Source organism: Pongo pygmaeus, chromosome 13 (assembly GCF_028885625.2).
Source record: "Pongo pygmaeus isolate AG05252 chromosome 13, NHGRI_mPonPyg2-v2.0_pri, whole genome shotgun sequence".
Lineage (NCBI taxonomy): Eukaryota > Metazoa > Chordata > Mammalia > Primates > Hominidae > Pongo > Pongo pygmaeus.
The window spans coordinates 58,704,834-58,721,177 of record NC_072386.2 but is presented as its reverse complement, the minus strand read 5'-3'; the positions used below and the strand labels follow the sequence as shown (position 1 = coordinate 58,721,177).

Here is a 16,344-nt window from a genome sequence, read left to right as displayed (position 1 = left end):
AAAGTGCTGGGATTATAGGCATGAGATACTATGCCCGGCCAAGATATAATTATTTATATTAATAATAAGTCAAAAATAAAATATTGATTTTTCTTTTTTTTTATTTTTTTTGACAGAGTCTCACTCTGTTGCCCAGGCTGGAGTGCAATGGTTCACTCTCAGCTCACTGCAACCTCCATCTCCCAGGTTCAGGCAATTCTCTTGCCTTAGCCTCCCAAGTAGCTGGGACTACAAGTATGCACCACCACACCCAGCTAATTTTTGTATTTTTAGTAGAGACGGGATTTTACCATGTTGGCCAGGCTGGTATCGAACTCCTGACCTCAGGTGATCTGCCCGCCTTGGCCTCCCGAAGTGTTGGGATTACAGGCGTGAGCCACTGCACCCAGCCTAAACATTAATTTATTGACTTGATATGACTAAATGTTCCCATCAAGAATGTTCTACAGATTCCTTCACTGATACATATCCACAGTAAGGAAAAAACAAACAGCCACTCACCCAGCCATCCTATGAACCACACTGTCTGGGTTGCTTTGTTGCTCACTTGCTGATTGGAATCCCAGGAGACAGAAACAGAGGTAGTCCAGCACATGGCCTGTTTGGAGAGCATGGTCCTCACTTTTCCTCAGGGATGGAACAGCCACAGGAGCCACGTTAACCTTCCAGGAGAAGGAGTATGTCTCGAGCATGGGTTTGGCATATTAAGAAGCCATGCCTGCAAATAAATTCCACTTGAACTGAAGAGGCACTAACCAAGGAGCTGAGTTAATTATTCTTGCCTGTGGTTCCCAAGGCTACAACCTCCTTAGGATGCTGTGTAACAAGATCCTTTTCAACTCACTTGGGAGATATTGGTTGTCTGTTGCCTGCAGCTGCCCCCTGGATATGATTCATAGGGTTTCTGTCTGCTGCAGAGCCAGAGAAAGCAGCCAGCAAAGATATATTAGCTCCAACGTGGTGTTTTCACGCCCCACTGATATGCCCTAAAAACTCCCAGCTAAGGACCTCCTATTACGAACGCACCCACTCTGTGTGAAGGATGTGATGTTAAACTCACATGCCAGAGATAACTGGCCTATGAGGAAACAGGAAGAAAGTATTCTCTCTCTCTCACTTTTTTTTTTTGAGACAGAGTCTCGCTGTGTTGCCCAGCTGGAGTGCAGAGGCACGATCTCGGCTCACTGCAACCTCTACCTCCCGGGTTCAAGCGATTCTCATGCCTCAGCCTACCGAGTAGCTGGGATGACAGGTGTCTGTCACCATGCCCAGCTAATTTTTGTATTTTCAGTAGAGATGGGGTTTTGCCATGTTGGCCAGGCTGGTCTTGAACTCCCAACCTCAAGTGCATTGCCCACCTCAGCCTCCCAATGTGCTGAGATTACAGGTGTGAGTTACTGCACGCAGCCAGAAGAAAGTATTCTCTGTATCACTGCATTCACCTACTGGAGACTTCTTTCCTCAGGTAGCCAAGACCCAGAAGCAAAATGACTAGAAATCAAAGATGGACATTAAGAGCACATTCATCTTCTTCATCAGCTGCTGACAACTATTATTCAGGTGTGTAACATGTAGGCAAAATGTCTCTGCTATACCGGGGGCATGTCAGCAATTCGGTCCTGCCCAGATCCGGATTCTTTTTTTTTTTTTTTTTGAGACAGAGTCTCACTCTGTTGCCCAGGCTGGAGTGCAGCAGCACGATCTCAGCTCACTGCAGTTTCCTCCTCCTGGGTTTAAGCGATTCTCCTGCCTCAGCCTCCCCAGTAGCTGGGATTACAAGTGCCTGCCACCATGCCCGGCTAATTTCAGATCCAGATTCTTGATTTCTAGAATCGCAGCTACTCATGAGACTGGTTGATGCAATTGCTTGCTTTTAGGAGTTATGGAGAGGAGGGTTACATGGGTCCACAACCCCATAATATAATCTAAAATTTCACAGTTTTGTCTCTGAAACCAAAAGTTTGATGCCCAAACTAATTCGGCAGCAAAATCTGACCTGAAGTAATGTAAGCCTATTTATGATTCTTATTTGTTTTAGTTAGTAAAAATAGTCATACATTTCACTGGGATATATTCATGTGTTTGTTTATAGGATGTGACTCCAAGTCTTTCTTGGAGGTATTATGTCATAATATACAATATATGCAACGTATTTCCGAAAAAATTCTAAATTCCATAACACATAGCCCAAGAGTTTCAGATAGAGCTGTGGAACTGTAAACTTAAACCTCAGGGAGAGGCTGGGCGTGGTGGCTCACGCCTGTAATCCCAGCACTTTGGGAGGCCAAGGCAGGCGGATCACGAGGTCAGGAGATCGAGACCATCCTCGCTAATACAGTGAAACCCCGTCTCTACTAAAAATATAAAAGAAATTAGCCGGGCGTGGTGGTGGGCGCCTGTACTCCCAGCTACTCGGGAGGCTGAGGCAGGAGAATGGCGTGAACCCGGGAGGCGGAGCTTGCAGTGAGCTGAGATCGCACCATTGCACTCCAGCCTGGGCGACAGAGCAAGACTCTGTCCCAAAAAAAAAAAACAAAAAACCTCAGGGAGATCAACAGTTACCAGTGAACTATCCCACATGTCAAATTGCAGTTGTAGCACCTTAGAGTCTCTGCATTTCCTGCCCAAACATACATGACAATATATCTAATCCTAGCCCTAATTGGATACTGTATCAGCCTTGTAGAAAATTTTGCAAAATCATTATATACACTTCAACATTCTAACACTGTGAATTTGCACTGAACTGTGTTTACAGTGGCTGCCCCTCCTTAACAGGCCAAAAAACTCCATTTCCTCTTACTGCCTTTCATATCAATAAAAAAACAAGCATCCACCTAAGGCAAACATACTCACATTTCTCTGCAAGTTTTCAGGGAAAGAAAATTAGGAGAGTCACTAAAAGGACAACAATATGGTCAATTTCTTTTGTATATCACCTAATTTCCTTTAGGTGGCTATGGCAGGGTAGGGCTTGATTTTGTGACTCTGGTATGGTATCACCACAGCAAGTTAATCTTTCAAATATCCAGGTAAGTCAGAGATCATGATTTGGGTCTTTAACTGAACAGGAATTAGGTGCAAGATGTTGAATTCAGCCGGGCATGGTGGCTCACGCCTGTAATCCCAGCACTTTGGGAGGCCGAGGCAGGTGGATTGCCTGAGGTCAAGAGTTTGAGACCAGCCTGGCCAACATGGTGAAACCCCGTCTCTACTAAAAATACAAAAAATTAGCTGGGCGCGGTGGCGGGCACCTGTAATCCCAGCTACTTGGGAGGCTGAGGCAGGAGAATCACTTGAATCCGGGAGGCGGAGGTTGCAGTAAGCTGAGATCCTGCCATTGCACTCCAGCCTGGGTGACAGAGCAAGACTCTGTCTCAAAAAAAAAAAAAAAAAAAGATGTCGAATTCAGAACACCTGAAGGTTTTATGGATGGCAAAATTATTAGATTGGATGAATGGATTATGGCCTGGAGGTATTTCTGTTGACCGAATAGAGGAAATATAGGAATTTCTCTTTTGCCCTCTGTACCCAATGTGCTCAATGATTTATGAGTAATTGCATTCGTTACAGGCAAAACATGTACCAACAGGCTAAAGGACATTCCAAAGGAAACTCATGACTCATTCATATCTAATGGAAGAAAGTCATACAACTCAGAAAGGAAACTTGGTAGGGTTCACAGTCTCGTACATTTATGTTCACAATCACCACATGCTGTTTGATGTAGGATCCCAGGACAGATACAAAAATCCTCTCCGTGCTTAAAGCACAGTTCTTGTGCAGAGCACTGAATTGTCTGTCTCGTGGATCTGCATTGGCTTCTCTGCTACATGAATTACTTCTGGGAGGAACATGACTTCCCATCTGTTCTCCTTTACATTCTGAAGATGGGGTTTCAGCTACACAAACTGTATTGTATCATCTTTCCCCTGCGCTATTGTGATAGTCTTAACTATTTCCAGCACCGGGAATGGAACATACTTCCCCTAAACTACGCAAAAGGCTTCTTCTCTCACTTCATTCAAGCTTCTGCTCAGATGCTACTGTGTCACAGAGGCCTTCAACTACTCTATTAAAAAGAGCTCCACTCAAAAAAATTCTGGAGATGGATGGTGGTGGTGGCTGCATAACAATGCAAGTGTACTTAAGGCTACTGAATTGTATTATTATTATTATTATTTATTTATTTACTTTTGAGACAGAGTCTTGCTCTGTTGTCCAGGCTGGAGTGCAGTGGTGTGATCTCAGCTCACTGCAACCTCTGCCTCCCAAGTTCCAGCAATTCTCCTGCCTCAGCCTCCCGGGTAGCTGGGACTACAGGCATGTGCCACCAAGCCTGGCTAATTTTTGTATTTTTTAGTAGAGATGGGGTTTCATCATATTGGCCAGACTGGCCTCAAACTCCTGACCTCATGATCCGCCTGCCTCAGCCTCCCGAAATGCTTGGATTATAGGTGTGAGCCACCATGCCCGGCCTTGAATTGTATTCTTAAAAATGGTTAAGAAAGTAAATTTTATGTTATGTACATTTTAAGACAATAAGAAACAAAGAAAGAGAGAGAGAAAGAAAGAAAGAGAAAAGAAGAAAGGAAGGAAAGAAAGAAGGAAGCAAAGAAAGAAGGAGGGAGGGAGGGAAGGAAGGAAGGAAGGAAGAAAAAGAAGATACATTCTACTCAGCATGATCCATCTCACCTGCTTCATTTTTCTTTTAGCACTTACTGATATTGTAGGTGTATGTGTCTACTATCTGCATTGCCCCAGTGAAAAGTGAACTCCAGGAGAGCAAGTGCTTTATTTACTTTATTCAATTCTATATTTGTGACTCCCAGAACAGTGCCTGAGCATTGTAGAACTACTAAATGTTTTCTAAATGAGAGCAAGCAAGCAAGCAAAGTCCCAAACTACTATTCCCATCTTTAGTTTTTCTCCCTTGGTCTAATCCAATTCATCTTAAACAGTGACCACAGGGTTATCTGGGTTATCTTTTTAAAATATAGATCCAGCCAGGTATAGCAGCTCTTCCTTTAATTCCTTTAATTCTGTGAGGCTGAGGTGGAAGGATCACTTAGGAGAGATATTACTCCTAATATCACTGTGGGTGTATACCCTGTGATATTATTTATAATATCTAAGGGAGATATAACTCCTAATATCACAGTAGATGTACACCCTGTGATAGTATCTAAAGGCGGTATTACTTGTAATATCGCAGTGTGTGTACACACTGTAATATTATTTGTAATATCATAGGGAGGTATTACTCCTAACATCACGGTGTACACTCTGTGATATTATTCGTCATATCTAAGGGAGATATTATGCCTGTAGTCTTAGCTACTCTGGAGACTGAGGCAGAAGAATCACTTGAACCCAGGAGGTGGAAGTTGCAGTGAGCCGAGGTCGCGCCACTGCACTCCAGCCTGGGAGACAGAGCAAGATTCCGTCTCAAAAAAAAAAAGGGGTATGTAGGCCTGGTGCAGTGCCTCATGCCTGTAATCCTAGCACTTTGGGATACTGAGGCAGGAGGATTGCTTAAGCCCAGGCAACATAGCAAGACTTCATCTCTACAATTTTTTTTTTCTTTTTTAAGGCTATGTCTTGCTCTGTCACCCAGGCTGGAGTACATGGCGTGATCTCGGCTCACTGCAACCTCTGCCCCTCAGGTTCCAGGGATTCTCTGGCCTCAGCCTTACGAGTAGCTGGTATTACAGGTACCCACCACCACATCCGGCTAATTTTTGTATTTTTTTAGTAGAGATGGGATTTCACCATGTTGGCCAGGCTGGTCTCAAACTCTTGACCTCAAGTGATCCGCCTGCCTCAGCCTACCAAGGTGTTGGGATTACAGGGATTACAAGGTGTGAGCCACTGGGCCCAGCCCCTACAAAAAATTTGAAAAATTAGCTAGGCATGGCGATATGTACCTGTAATCTTACCTATCTGGGAGGCTGAGATGGGAGGATTGCTCGAGCCCAGGAGTTCAAAGTTACAGCGAGCTGTGATTGCACCACTGCACTCCAGCCTGAGTGACAGAGTGAGACCCTGTCTCAAAAAAAAAAAAAAAAAAAACAACATATGTTGAAGTACTAAACCTTAGTACCTCAGAATGTGACCTCATTTAGAAATAAGGTTGTTGCAGATGTTTTAGTTAAATTAAGACAATGAGCTCATACTGGAATAAGGTAGGCCTCTAATCCAATATGACTGATTTCCTTACAAGAAGTCAGTGAAGACAAAGACACCAAAAGAAGAATGCCATGGGCTGAGTGCGCTGGCTCACGCTTGTAATCCCAGCACTTTAGAAGGCCAAGGCAGGCAGATCACATGAGGTCGGGAGTTCTAGACCAGCCTGACCAGCATGATGAAACCCTGCCTCTACTAAAAATGCAAAATAGCTGGGTGTGGTGGCGCACACCTGTAATCCCAGCTACTTGGGAGCCTGAGGCAAGAGAATCGCTTGAACCTGGGAGGTGGAGGTTGCAGTGAGCCTAGATCACGCCACTGCACTCCAGCCTGGGTGACAGAGCAAAACTCTGTCTCGAAAAGAAAAAAAGAAAGAAAAATAAAGAAGAATGCCACAGGATGATGGAGGTAGAGATTGGAGTTACACAGGTGCAAGTCAAGGATCGCAAAGATTACTCTTGAAACCAGAAGCTGAGGAAAAGACATGCAACAGATTATCTAGAGCCATCAAAAGAGCAGAGTCCTGCTCATACCTTAATTTTCTATTTCTGCCCTCCAGAACTGTGAGATAATAGATTTCTGTGTTTAAGACCTCCGTTTGTGGAACTTTGTTATAGCAGCTCCAGGAAACTAATACAGGGTTGGTGGTAAATTGAGAGCTAGTATGAACAACAGCCTGGCCCTGCTAACCATCCTCTACTGGACCAAGGACTCCCTGACAGTGGGGTGCTGGAGGCCGCTGCTCCTGGCATGGGCTGGTACCATGTGCACATCTCTGCCCAACCCCTCGTCCAGTTCTGTCATATCGGGAGCTTGCAACCAGCCATTAGGGTGACCAATCAACCTATTTCCTGGGGAATGAGGAATTTTCTGGGATTCAGGACTTTCAGGCCTAAAAACGGGAAAGCCCCTGGCAAACCAGAACAAGTTGGTCACCCTACCAGCCGTGGGAAGAGTATTTATACCATGGAAACTGACAAATCCTACAGAGTTTTTCCCCTTTGGAGAACTGGTTAAATATTGACCAGTACACCACTCTGCCAGTAAGCTCTTGCAGTTTCAATTAGTCAAAGCCAAAAAAAAAAAAAAAAAAAAGGCAAGCTTTTGCTAGATAAGTACTATAGTTACAACCCCAGCATTATGAATAACATTTTGTTTTGTTTTGAGACAGAGTCTGACTCTGTCACCCAGGCTGGAGTGCAGTGGCACAATCTCAGCTCACTGCAACCTTCGCCTCCCGGGTTCAAGTGATTCCCCTGCCTCAGCCTCCTGAGTAGCTGGGATTACAGGTGTGTGCTACCACACCTGGCTAATTTTTAGTAGAGATGGGGTTTTACCATGTTGGCCAGGCTGCTCTCGAACTCCTAGCCTCAAGTGATCCACCTGCATTGGCCTCCAAAAGTGCTGGGATTACAGGTGTGAGCCACCAGGCCTGGCCCATGAATCACATTTATAAAAAAAAGTTTAAATATAAAGCTAAAAAAAGGCCTCTCCCTAAACTTTACCTTCTCTTTCAGATCAATGGTATTTATTTATTTAGAGCTACCAATATCAAAGTTCTTCTCAACTGGAAACATACAATTATAAAATCTTAGAATGAACACAAGTTTGGAAATGTTAAAAATGGCCATTTTAAGGCCCCAACGTCCTTTTTCCTAATAACTACATAACAGAAATACAGATGCTTCACACCCTCCTATGGACTTACACACCTAGATCTAAGCCTTACAAACAACTGTACTTGTCACAATAATTTATGGAGAATCTGCAGTGACTTATTGAACACCGGCACAGTGCTTAGCCCACCATATCTATGGAATAAATAAAATAACTTCTAGGTTGCTCCCTAGCAGCAATAACACCACTTTTCTCTTCCATTAGAGAAACTGTAGAGGAATATGAGAGACTGAGTGAATCTTCACTAGATCCAGCAGCAGCCTAGAGGCCTCCCTCTCTCAACCAGGCATAGGCATGAAGATGTTCTTGTCAGAGGTGTTATGAACCAGAGCAAGTTTATCTTAAATAGGAGCTGGGTAAAATAAGGCTGAAACCTACTGGGCTGCATTCCCAGACAGTTAAGGCATTCTAAGTCACAGGATGAGACAGGAGGTGGGCACAGAATACGGGTCATTAAGACCTTGCTGATAAAACAACTAGCCGGTTTTGGAGCCGGCCAAAACCTACCAACACTAAGATGGCCACGAGAGTGACCTCTGGTCATCCTCACTACTACACCCCCACCAGCACCATGACAGTTTACAAATGCCATGGCAACGTCAGGAAGTTACCCTATATGGTCTAAAAAGGGAGGCATGAGTAATCCACCCCTTGTTTAGCATATTATCAAGAAATAACCATAAAAATGGGCAACAGCAGCCCTCGGGGCTGCTCTGTCTATGGAGTAGCCATTCTTTTATTTCTCTACTTTCTTAATAAACTTGCTTTCACTTTACTGTATGGACTCGCCCTGAATTCTTTCTTATGCGAGATCCAAGAACCCCCTCTTAGGGTGTGGATCGGGACCCCTTTCCGGTAACACTCCGACAGCACCCTCCCTCCCTAACTCTCTAACTCACTCATCACTGTCCCAGTTCATCCTACTCACTGTCTGTAGCCAGATGATCTGTTTAAAATGTTCAGCTACTAGATGGAATGATCTCCAAGGTATATGGTACAGTAAAACAACAACAACAAAACCCAAGCAGTTTGTACTATGTACTGCCTTTTTTTTTTGAGATGGAGTTTTGCTCTTGTTGCCTAGGCTGGAGTGCAATGGCGCCATCTCAGCTCACTGTAACCTCCGCCTCCTGGGTTTAAGTGATGCTCTTGCCTCAGCCTCCTGAGTAGCTGGGATGAGGCGCCCACCACCACACCTGGCTAATTTTTTTTTGTATTTTTAGTAGAAATGGGGTTTCACCATGTTGGCCAGGCTGGTCTCGAACTCGTGGCCTCAGATGATCCACCCACCTTGGCCTCCCAAAGTGGTGGGATTACAGGTGTGAGCCACCACGCCTGGCCTATGTACTGCCTTTTATAATTTAAAAAGCAGTCTTATGTATGTTTGTACAAAGGCAGCCTCTATAAGCTTATAGTACACACTATGACCATAACTCTTTCCACAATGCATTTTATTGATATACTTTTCTATTTCTTTTCTATCTCTGTATTTCACTAGACCATGAATTCCTTGAGGGGAGGGAATGTGTTTGTTAACCATTGTATCCTAGCACGTGGCCTGGTTCAAAATAGGCAATCAATAACAGTTGGTTGAATATACGAATTATTAAATAACAGCAAAAATACAGTCCTTCACAGTTTCCTTGTCCCAGTTAAATTTACTAAGCCAATTCTTTAATATAAACACAGGTCCATCAAGGGTGTGTGCCACTTCCTACCATTTTAAGTATTTTTTTTAATCAGGAAGAGCCAGAGGCAAAAGTCATGAAATTAACCACATGCGAGCGCGCGCGCGCGCACAAACACACACACACACACACACACACACACAGATAGGCTCAAACATCTAATTAGGAAAAACAAAACAAAACCAATTTACAAGCCTTGGCTCATCATCTCAATAGCTACTTGCACTAATCCTATAATTTATGTCTACTAAACACTGTTATTTTCCTTCTCTGGGCATTAGGCAACTTGGGAAAGGATTCCAGAAAAATTTCAACACTACTGACACTCATGATTATTAATATTATTAATACTGTTTATTTTTTTAATGGCCACTCTTCTAAATGCTTGTATCCAACCTTAGAGAAGAATGTATTTTATAGGATTGCAGCCAAATGCAGCCCTGAACGCTATCTACTGAGAGTCTTCAGCCTTCCCAGTACTAACCTGACTTCCCAAAGCCCGTGGAGATCTCCCTTCTTTCCAAGGGGAGCCTTGGGATTCCTTCTTTTTTCACATCTCCTTGTCACTGACACACCCCTGGAGCAGGACAAGGGAAGTGTCCACCTATTCTACTTTCCTCCTTTCTCAGGGCAAGTGTCATTTTCGGAGGGCGGGGGCAGGGAGTGGGGGGAAGGAGAGGAGGGGAGGGGTACGGGAAAGGGAGGTAGTGGAGGGAGAGTTAATGCCTGGTTCTGCCTTCCTCCCTCCCCCAGCCCAGCGGATTTCCTTCCCAGGGCAGTAGCCAGTGGCTCCAGGAAATAATTGCCCTTATCAGCCCTCACTCTGAACAGTAAGAAAGGAAAGGTCTCAATTCTTCCCTGAAAAGGAAGGGAATCTCAGTCTACTTTTTGGTTTTTCAAATAACCCATCTTAGCATCTCTAGGGCTCATCCTAACATCCCCAGGGCTCTTGATTTCTCTCCTGATGCAGTTCTTGGATCTTAGTTTACATAAGAATGCCCCCGTGGAGTTAGTCAAGGATGCAGCTTTTTCTTCTGCCCTGGAGTTTATCAGGGCTTTGTATGGTTAAATGACACTCTTTAGGGGTCTGATGAGTTTCTACCTTTTTGTACCACTTACACTTTTTACCCTGGGCATGGAGTGGTCCTGACAAATCTTTCTGAAACTGTGGTGAAAAATTCTAAGTGAGAAGAGGGGAGCCAGAACAGAAGCTGGGGTTTTCCTCCTGAGTGGTGAGGGGGCAGTGAACCACAAAGATGAAGACTGGATCTGGTGTGAAGGGGTGGGGGCTGAGCTCCATTTACATTCCAACGAGCATCTAGAAAGGTGTTTGTTTTACTGGGATGTTTTTATGGCACCCTGCAATATTTTAATTTTTCCCTTATTCTTTTCTAAAATCCTTGAAAGATCCCACTAGGGCTGTTCTTGCCTTTAGAACTGTGAGCCTAGTGAAGCAGAGAAGCTTCTCTGGGAGCAAACAGCAGGGTAGAACACCCCCACCTCCACCCTGACCCATCCAGACGCTGCTAACACAGAGCAGGAGGCCGGGTTGAACGTCCCCCTCCCTATTCCTCCTTTCAGGGTCGGGCACACACCCGGCTGGGATAAAGGAGTCAGGTCATTTGAAAGGCTCATCTCTCTATTACCGGGGGAGGGTGTCCAGGTTCTTGGCGTCTTGAACAAAGAATTGGATAAAACGCACAAAGCACAAACAAAGCAAGGAAGGAATGAAGGGATTTATTGAAAATGAAAGTACACTCCACAGTGTGGGAGCGGGCCCGAGCATAGGGGCTCAAAGGCCCCGTTACAGAATTTTTGGGAGTTTAAATACCCTCTAGACAATTCCATTGGTTACTTAGGATACGTCCTATGTAAATGAAGAGGATGAAGTAAAGTTACAGGCGTACGCCCTATGGAGAGGATATTTCCTGTCATAGCTGAAGTGTGAATCGGCTTATGTTTTCTGCCTCCAGACCCTATTTTCCTGCCTCATCTCTTTCTTTCTTCCATTCCCCGTGCCACACAGAAGGGTTCCTTTGGGTTTCCAGGGACTGTCAGAGGTGTCCTAACCAGAGTGACTCCATTTTGAATAAAGGCCGAATAAAGCCAAACCTGCTGGGTTACATTTCCCAGGAACTGGGCACTCTTGGTCATGAGATGTTTATGATTGAGGGAATGAGTTAATGTTGCTAACTAAAGACTCAGAACTTATGGAAATGTCCCAGTATTTTAAGAACAAAAAGCATTCTTAAAGAATAGGTTTTGCTTTAAATATAATAGTGTACTCATAAATTCTTGCTGAAATCAATAGTATCAGGAAAATAACAGCACCAATAGCCTGTCACAAGCTGATCACAAACCTTTGTAATAAAGTACACAATTCTTATACAACCTACATAAGCAAGCACTACATTAAGGTAGTGCTTTCCTCCTCTTGTTTTCTGAGGACGCCCTACTCTGTAATTGAGTAGCCTCTAATTAACTATCTTAACTTCATTATACTCTTCAACTTGCCCTGAATTCTTTCCCAGGCAAGATCCAAGAACACTCCTGGGGTCTGGAACAAGACACCTTTTCTGGTGTCAGGACTGGGCACCAGATCTGGAAGAAGCAGGACTCAGGCCAGGCGCGTTGGCTCATGCCTGTAATCCCAACACTTTGGGAGGCCAAGGCGGGCGGATCACCTGAGGTAAGGAGTTCAAGACCAGCCTAGCCAACATGGCGAAACCCTGTCTCTACTAAAAATACAAAAATTAGTCGCCAGGTGTGGTGGCTTATGCCTGTAATCCCAGCACTTTGGAAGGCCGAGGTGGGCAGATCACGAGGTCAGGAGATAGAGACCATCCTGGCTAACACTGTGAAACCCTGTCTCTACTAAAAATACAAAAAATTAGCCAGTCATGGTGGTGGGTGCCTGTAGTCCCAGCTACCCAGGAGGCTGAGGCAGGAGAATCACCGGAACCTGGAAGGCAGAGGCTGCAGTGAGCCGAGATTGTGCCACTGCAATCCAGCCTGGGCGACAGAGCAAGACTCTGAGAAGAAGAAGGAGAAGAAGAAGAAGAAGGACTCTGCAGGTGGCACACAAAATTAGATGAAAAGAATAAGGGGATCTTAAAGGGGGAAGAAAAAAATGGGAAGTCCAAATGGAGAAAGATTCCTTAGATAATAGCTACGGGATGCCATGAGGGGTCCTTGAGGGTCTAGAACAGGTCTCCCCTGCCAAGAGGAGAACCAGGATGGATTGCGGAGAGCTAGTAGGCTAGGAGAGTGCAGTGGTTCTCTTTAAAGAAAAATCTCAGGACCCTTAATATTCGTGAGTTATAGAGGACTCCAAAGAGCTTTTGTTTGTGTGTTATATCTATCCTTTTAATCATATTTAAAATTAAAACTGAGAAATTTTGAAAATGTTCATCTGTTCATTAATTTAGAAATAATAGCTTGGTGTGGTGACTCATGCCTGTGGTCCCGGCACTTTGGAAGGCTGAGGCAAGAGGGTCACTTGAGCTCAGGAGTTCGAGATCAACCTGGGCAATGTGGCAAAACTCTCTCTCTACAAAAAATACAAAAAAAAATTAGCCAGGCATGGTTGCATGCACTTGTACTCCCAACTATTCAGGAGGCTGAGATGGAGGATCGCTTGAGCCTGGGAGTGCGAGACTACAGTGAGCCGTGATCATGCTACTGTATTCCAGCCTGGGGGACAGAGTGGGACCTTGTCTCAAAAAAAAAAAAAAAAAAAAAAAAAGAAAAGAAAAAAGACATAACAATCATAAACACATCTGTTTATACGGTTAAAAGAAAACCTTAGACAAATTAAATTTAACCGAGTTTAATTGAACAGTTTGAGAATTGGGCAGCCTCCTCAGCCAGAGTAGGCTCAGAGACTCCAGCACAGCCACGTGGTGGAAGAAGATTTATGGACACAGAAAGAAAAGTGGCGTACAGAAAACAGAAGTGAGGTATAGCAACAGCCAGATTGGTTACAGCTCAATATTTGCCTTATTTGAAAGCAGTGTCAAGAGTTGACCTCCTTTGATTGGCCAAAATCCAATGATTGTCACAAGAGTAGGCCACAGTCTTGTTTACACATCTGGGTAGGCTACAATTCACTAAGTACAGAGAAACCTTTAGGTCAAGCTTAAACTATGTAAGGAGGCAGCTTTAGGCAAAATTTGATTTAACAATATGAACGACATATTTATGATAAATAACTATAGTTTTGAAACAAAACATATTTGGTGTGAAGAATAGGATCATTGCAGGACTTTTCCTTAGTTCAGCTAAAGATAAGGTTCTTGTCTATCCCACAGCCACAAAAATTTAGGCTTGCAGATGGTTTAAAGGGTGAGTAAAGCAGGGTTTTATTAAGTGAAAAGGGGAAATAAAGGGGTGAGGGGAACAGGGATCCTCCGCAAGGCCAGAGTCTCCTGCTAGAGTGCTTCCCACCAGGCTGCTAGAATCCCAGGTTCACATAGGAAGAGGAGGCGCCAGGCTCCTCCCTGCTGCAAACTCCTGAGGCTCCACCCTAGTAGGCAGGCTGGTTGGAGTTTCTCCAGGGACCCCCTCCCACCTGGCTGTCAAATAATTATTTTAGAGTTTTATAAAACTCTGAGAAATAAAAATGAAATCCTAAGTCCCCCAGCTGACTAAACGGATGCGCCACCTCTTGGCCAAGGGGACCCCAGAGAAACCTTGAAAACTGAGTTCTTGCCATGATGTGTTGTTATATCCTCTCCATTGCTAAACGCCATTAGGATTTCCTTCCTACAGGTTAAACAGAAATCAGCCCTTTGGAAAGACGAGCTGCACCGCTGATATCAACCAATGGTCTGACACTGCCCCTTCCTTTTGCAGTTTCTGCAGTTTCTGCACAACTAACCAGCATTCCTTCCTGATAACAGACTGCCCACAATGGAGTGGTTCTGGCCAGTTTACAGAGGATGTGCAGTGAGGGTTTCTGTGTCCTCTGTTTCACCTTTTGATGTCAGAGGACAGAAAACTCCACCCTCTAATCATGCTAATGCTGTCATTTTTTGCACACATGTCCCATGGAGAGGCATGAAGCTCAGTTGAGCATGTGCATGTTTCTCCTTTCATGAATATTCATGACTCCTCCTGTAGTTTATTGAATATGTATATTTGGCCATCCTATTCAGCATAAATGCCCATCTTATTCTTCTGACCCTCAGCGTCTGTTTTTGGCTTCTGGCCAGAGGCTACATTTCTTAGCCTGTCAGAATGGCCGCCCTGCAGGCTGCAATCTTTTATGAGAAATGAAGCTTTTCTTTCCAAATTTATGAATCTCAGAATTCTTCAGCTGACAACTGTAATGTTTGGCTTAATAGAAAACAGCTGGATTCTTCTACGTGCCTCTTCATTCCATCTGTTGCAATATGTTGTTTTCATTGGAGTATATGAAGAAAACCCAGCTTAAAGAGTTATGTAGTTGGAAAAAGGAGAACATTACATATCTCTGAAAAGATCTGGGGAACCCAGAGGTTCACCTTTTTTTTTTTTTTTTTTTGAGACAGAATCTTGCTTTGTTACCCAGGCTGGAGTGCAGGGGCATGATCTTGGCTCACTTCAACCTCCACCTCACAGGCTCAAGTGATTCTCCTGCCTCAGCCTCCTGAGTAGCTGGGATTACAGGTGTGCACCACCACACCCAGCTAATTTTTGTATTTTTAGTAGAGATGAGGTTTCACCATGTTGGCCAGGCTGGTCTCAAACTCCTGACCTCAAGTGAACCACCTACCTCTGCCTCTCAAAGTGCTGGGATTACAGGCATGAGCTGCCGCTTCACTCTGAAAGCTGTTGGGATGAAGAAGCTCTTCTCATACTCCAGCAATTCCATATAACATCTGTAATGATGGGTGAAAATGTATAATTCAAACTTAATGCATAAATAATATTTTATAAATTTGTATTCAGTGAGCTATCAATAAAATGTTTTCTTTTTAAAGTCTTGAATTTATTGTTTATAATTTATCAAATAATAAGCGTATGTTGTTTAGCAAGTTTTTTTTTTTTTTTTGAGACAGAGTCTTGCTCTGTTGCCCAGGCTGGAGTACAGTGGCACTATCTCAGCTCACTGCAACCTCTGCCTCCCAGATTCAAGCAATTCTCCTGCCTCAGCTTCCTGAGTAGCTGAGACTACAGGCACATGCTACCATGCCCATCTAACTTTTGTATTTTTAGTAGAGACGGGATTTCACCATGTTGACCAGGCTGGTCTCGAACTCCTGACCTCAGGTGATCCACCCACCTCAGCCTCCCAAAGTGCTGGGATTACAGGTGTGAGCTACCGCACCCAGCCCATTGTTTAGCAAGTACTACAAGGCTTGTTTACAAATGTCAAAAGACAAAATTACAATGAATTTAGTTAAATGATCTAATTGGCTTTCATTTGCAATTCATGGATCAGGGCAGCATGTCTTCTAAAAATTCAGAGAAGGTACTCCAGTGAGCTGGGCAGAGGAGGTTAGCTTTATAGGCAGAAAAGGCAGAAGAAAACAGAAACAGGGACCAAAAAGTGGACAGTCTTTTTAAAGTTACTCTCCTAATACGGTTAAAACAGAGAGGACTTCCTTACTATGCCAGCTAAAACTGGCCTGTTTGGGGATTTGTGTATTATTTCTCTCCCCTAATTTCCCAGAAGGTAAGATAAACTACTTAGCTTTGGTTTGGTGACACGGAACTTTAGCAAGAGTGACTCCATGTGGTTTGGTCTACTGGAGCCTAGTGCAGGAGCACAGTCCAAATCAATGGCCTCCTACAAATTTTATTTGACATA

At 44.0% G+C, this 16,344-nt stretch overlaps 2 protein-coding genes across 5 annotated transcripts in view; both read right to left on the bottom strand.

Moving 5' to 3' along the window:
* Positions 1-635, bottom strand: part of TJP2 (tight junction protein 2) — a 160,442-nt gene extending 159,807 nt beyond the window's left edge. For 2 of the 3 annotated variants that reach the window (XM_063649582.1, XM_063649588.1), the window contains exon 1: positions 502-635. In XM_063649582.1, coding sequence (XP_063505652.1) covers positions 502-613 — 112 coding nt within the window. In that variant the 5' untranslated portion in view covers positions 614-635. The remainder of the gene's footprint in view (positions 1-501) is intronic. The other variant, XM_054501546.2, reaches the window with a different exon arrangement.
* Positions 636-11,272: 10,637 nt separating this feature from the next.
* The window catches only part of FXN (frataxin), a 52,903-nt gene continuing 47,831 nt past the window's right edge, over positions 11,273-16,344 (bottom strand). For both annotated transcript variants that reach the window (XR_010123310.1, XR_008504592.2), the window contains one exon: positions 11,273-15,412. The gene's annotated coding sequence lies outside the window, so the exon portion shown is untranslated. The remainder of the gene's footprint in view (positions 15,413-16,344) is intronic.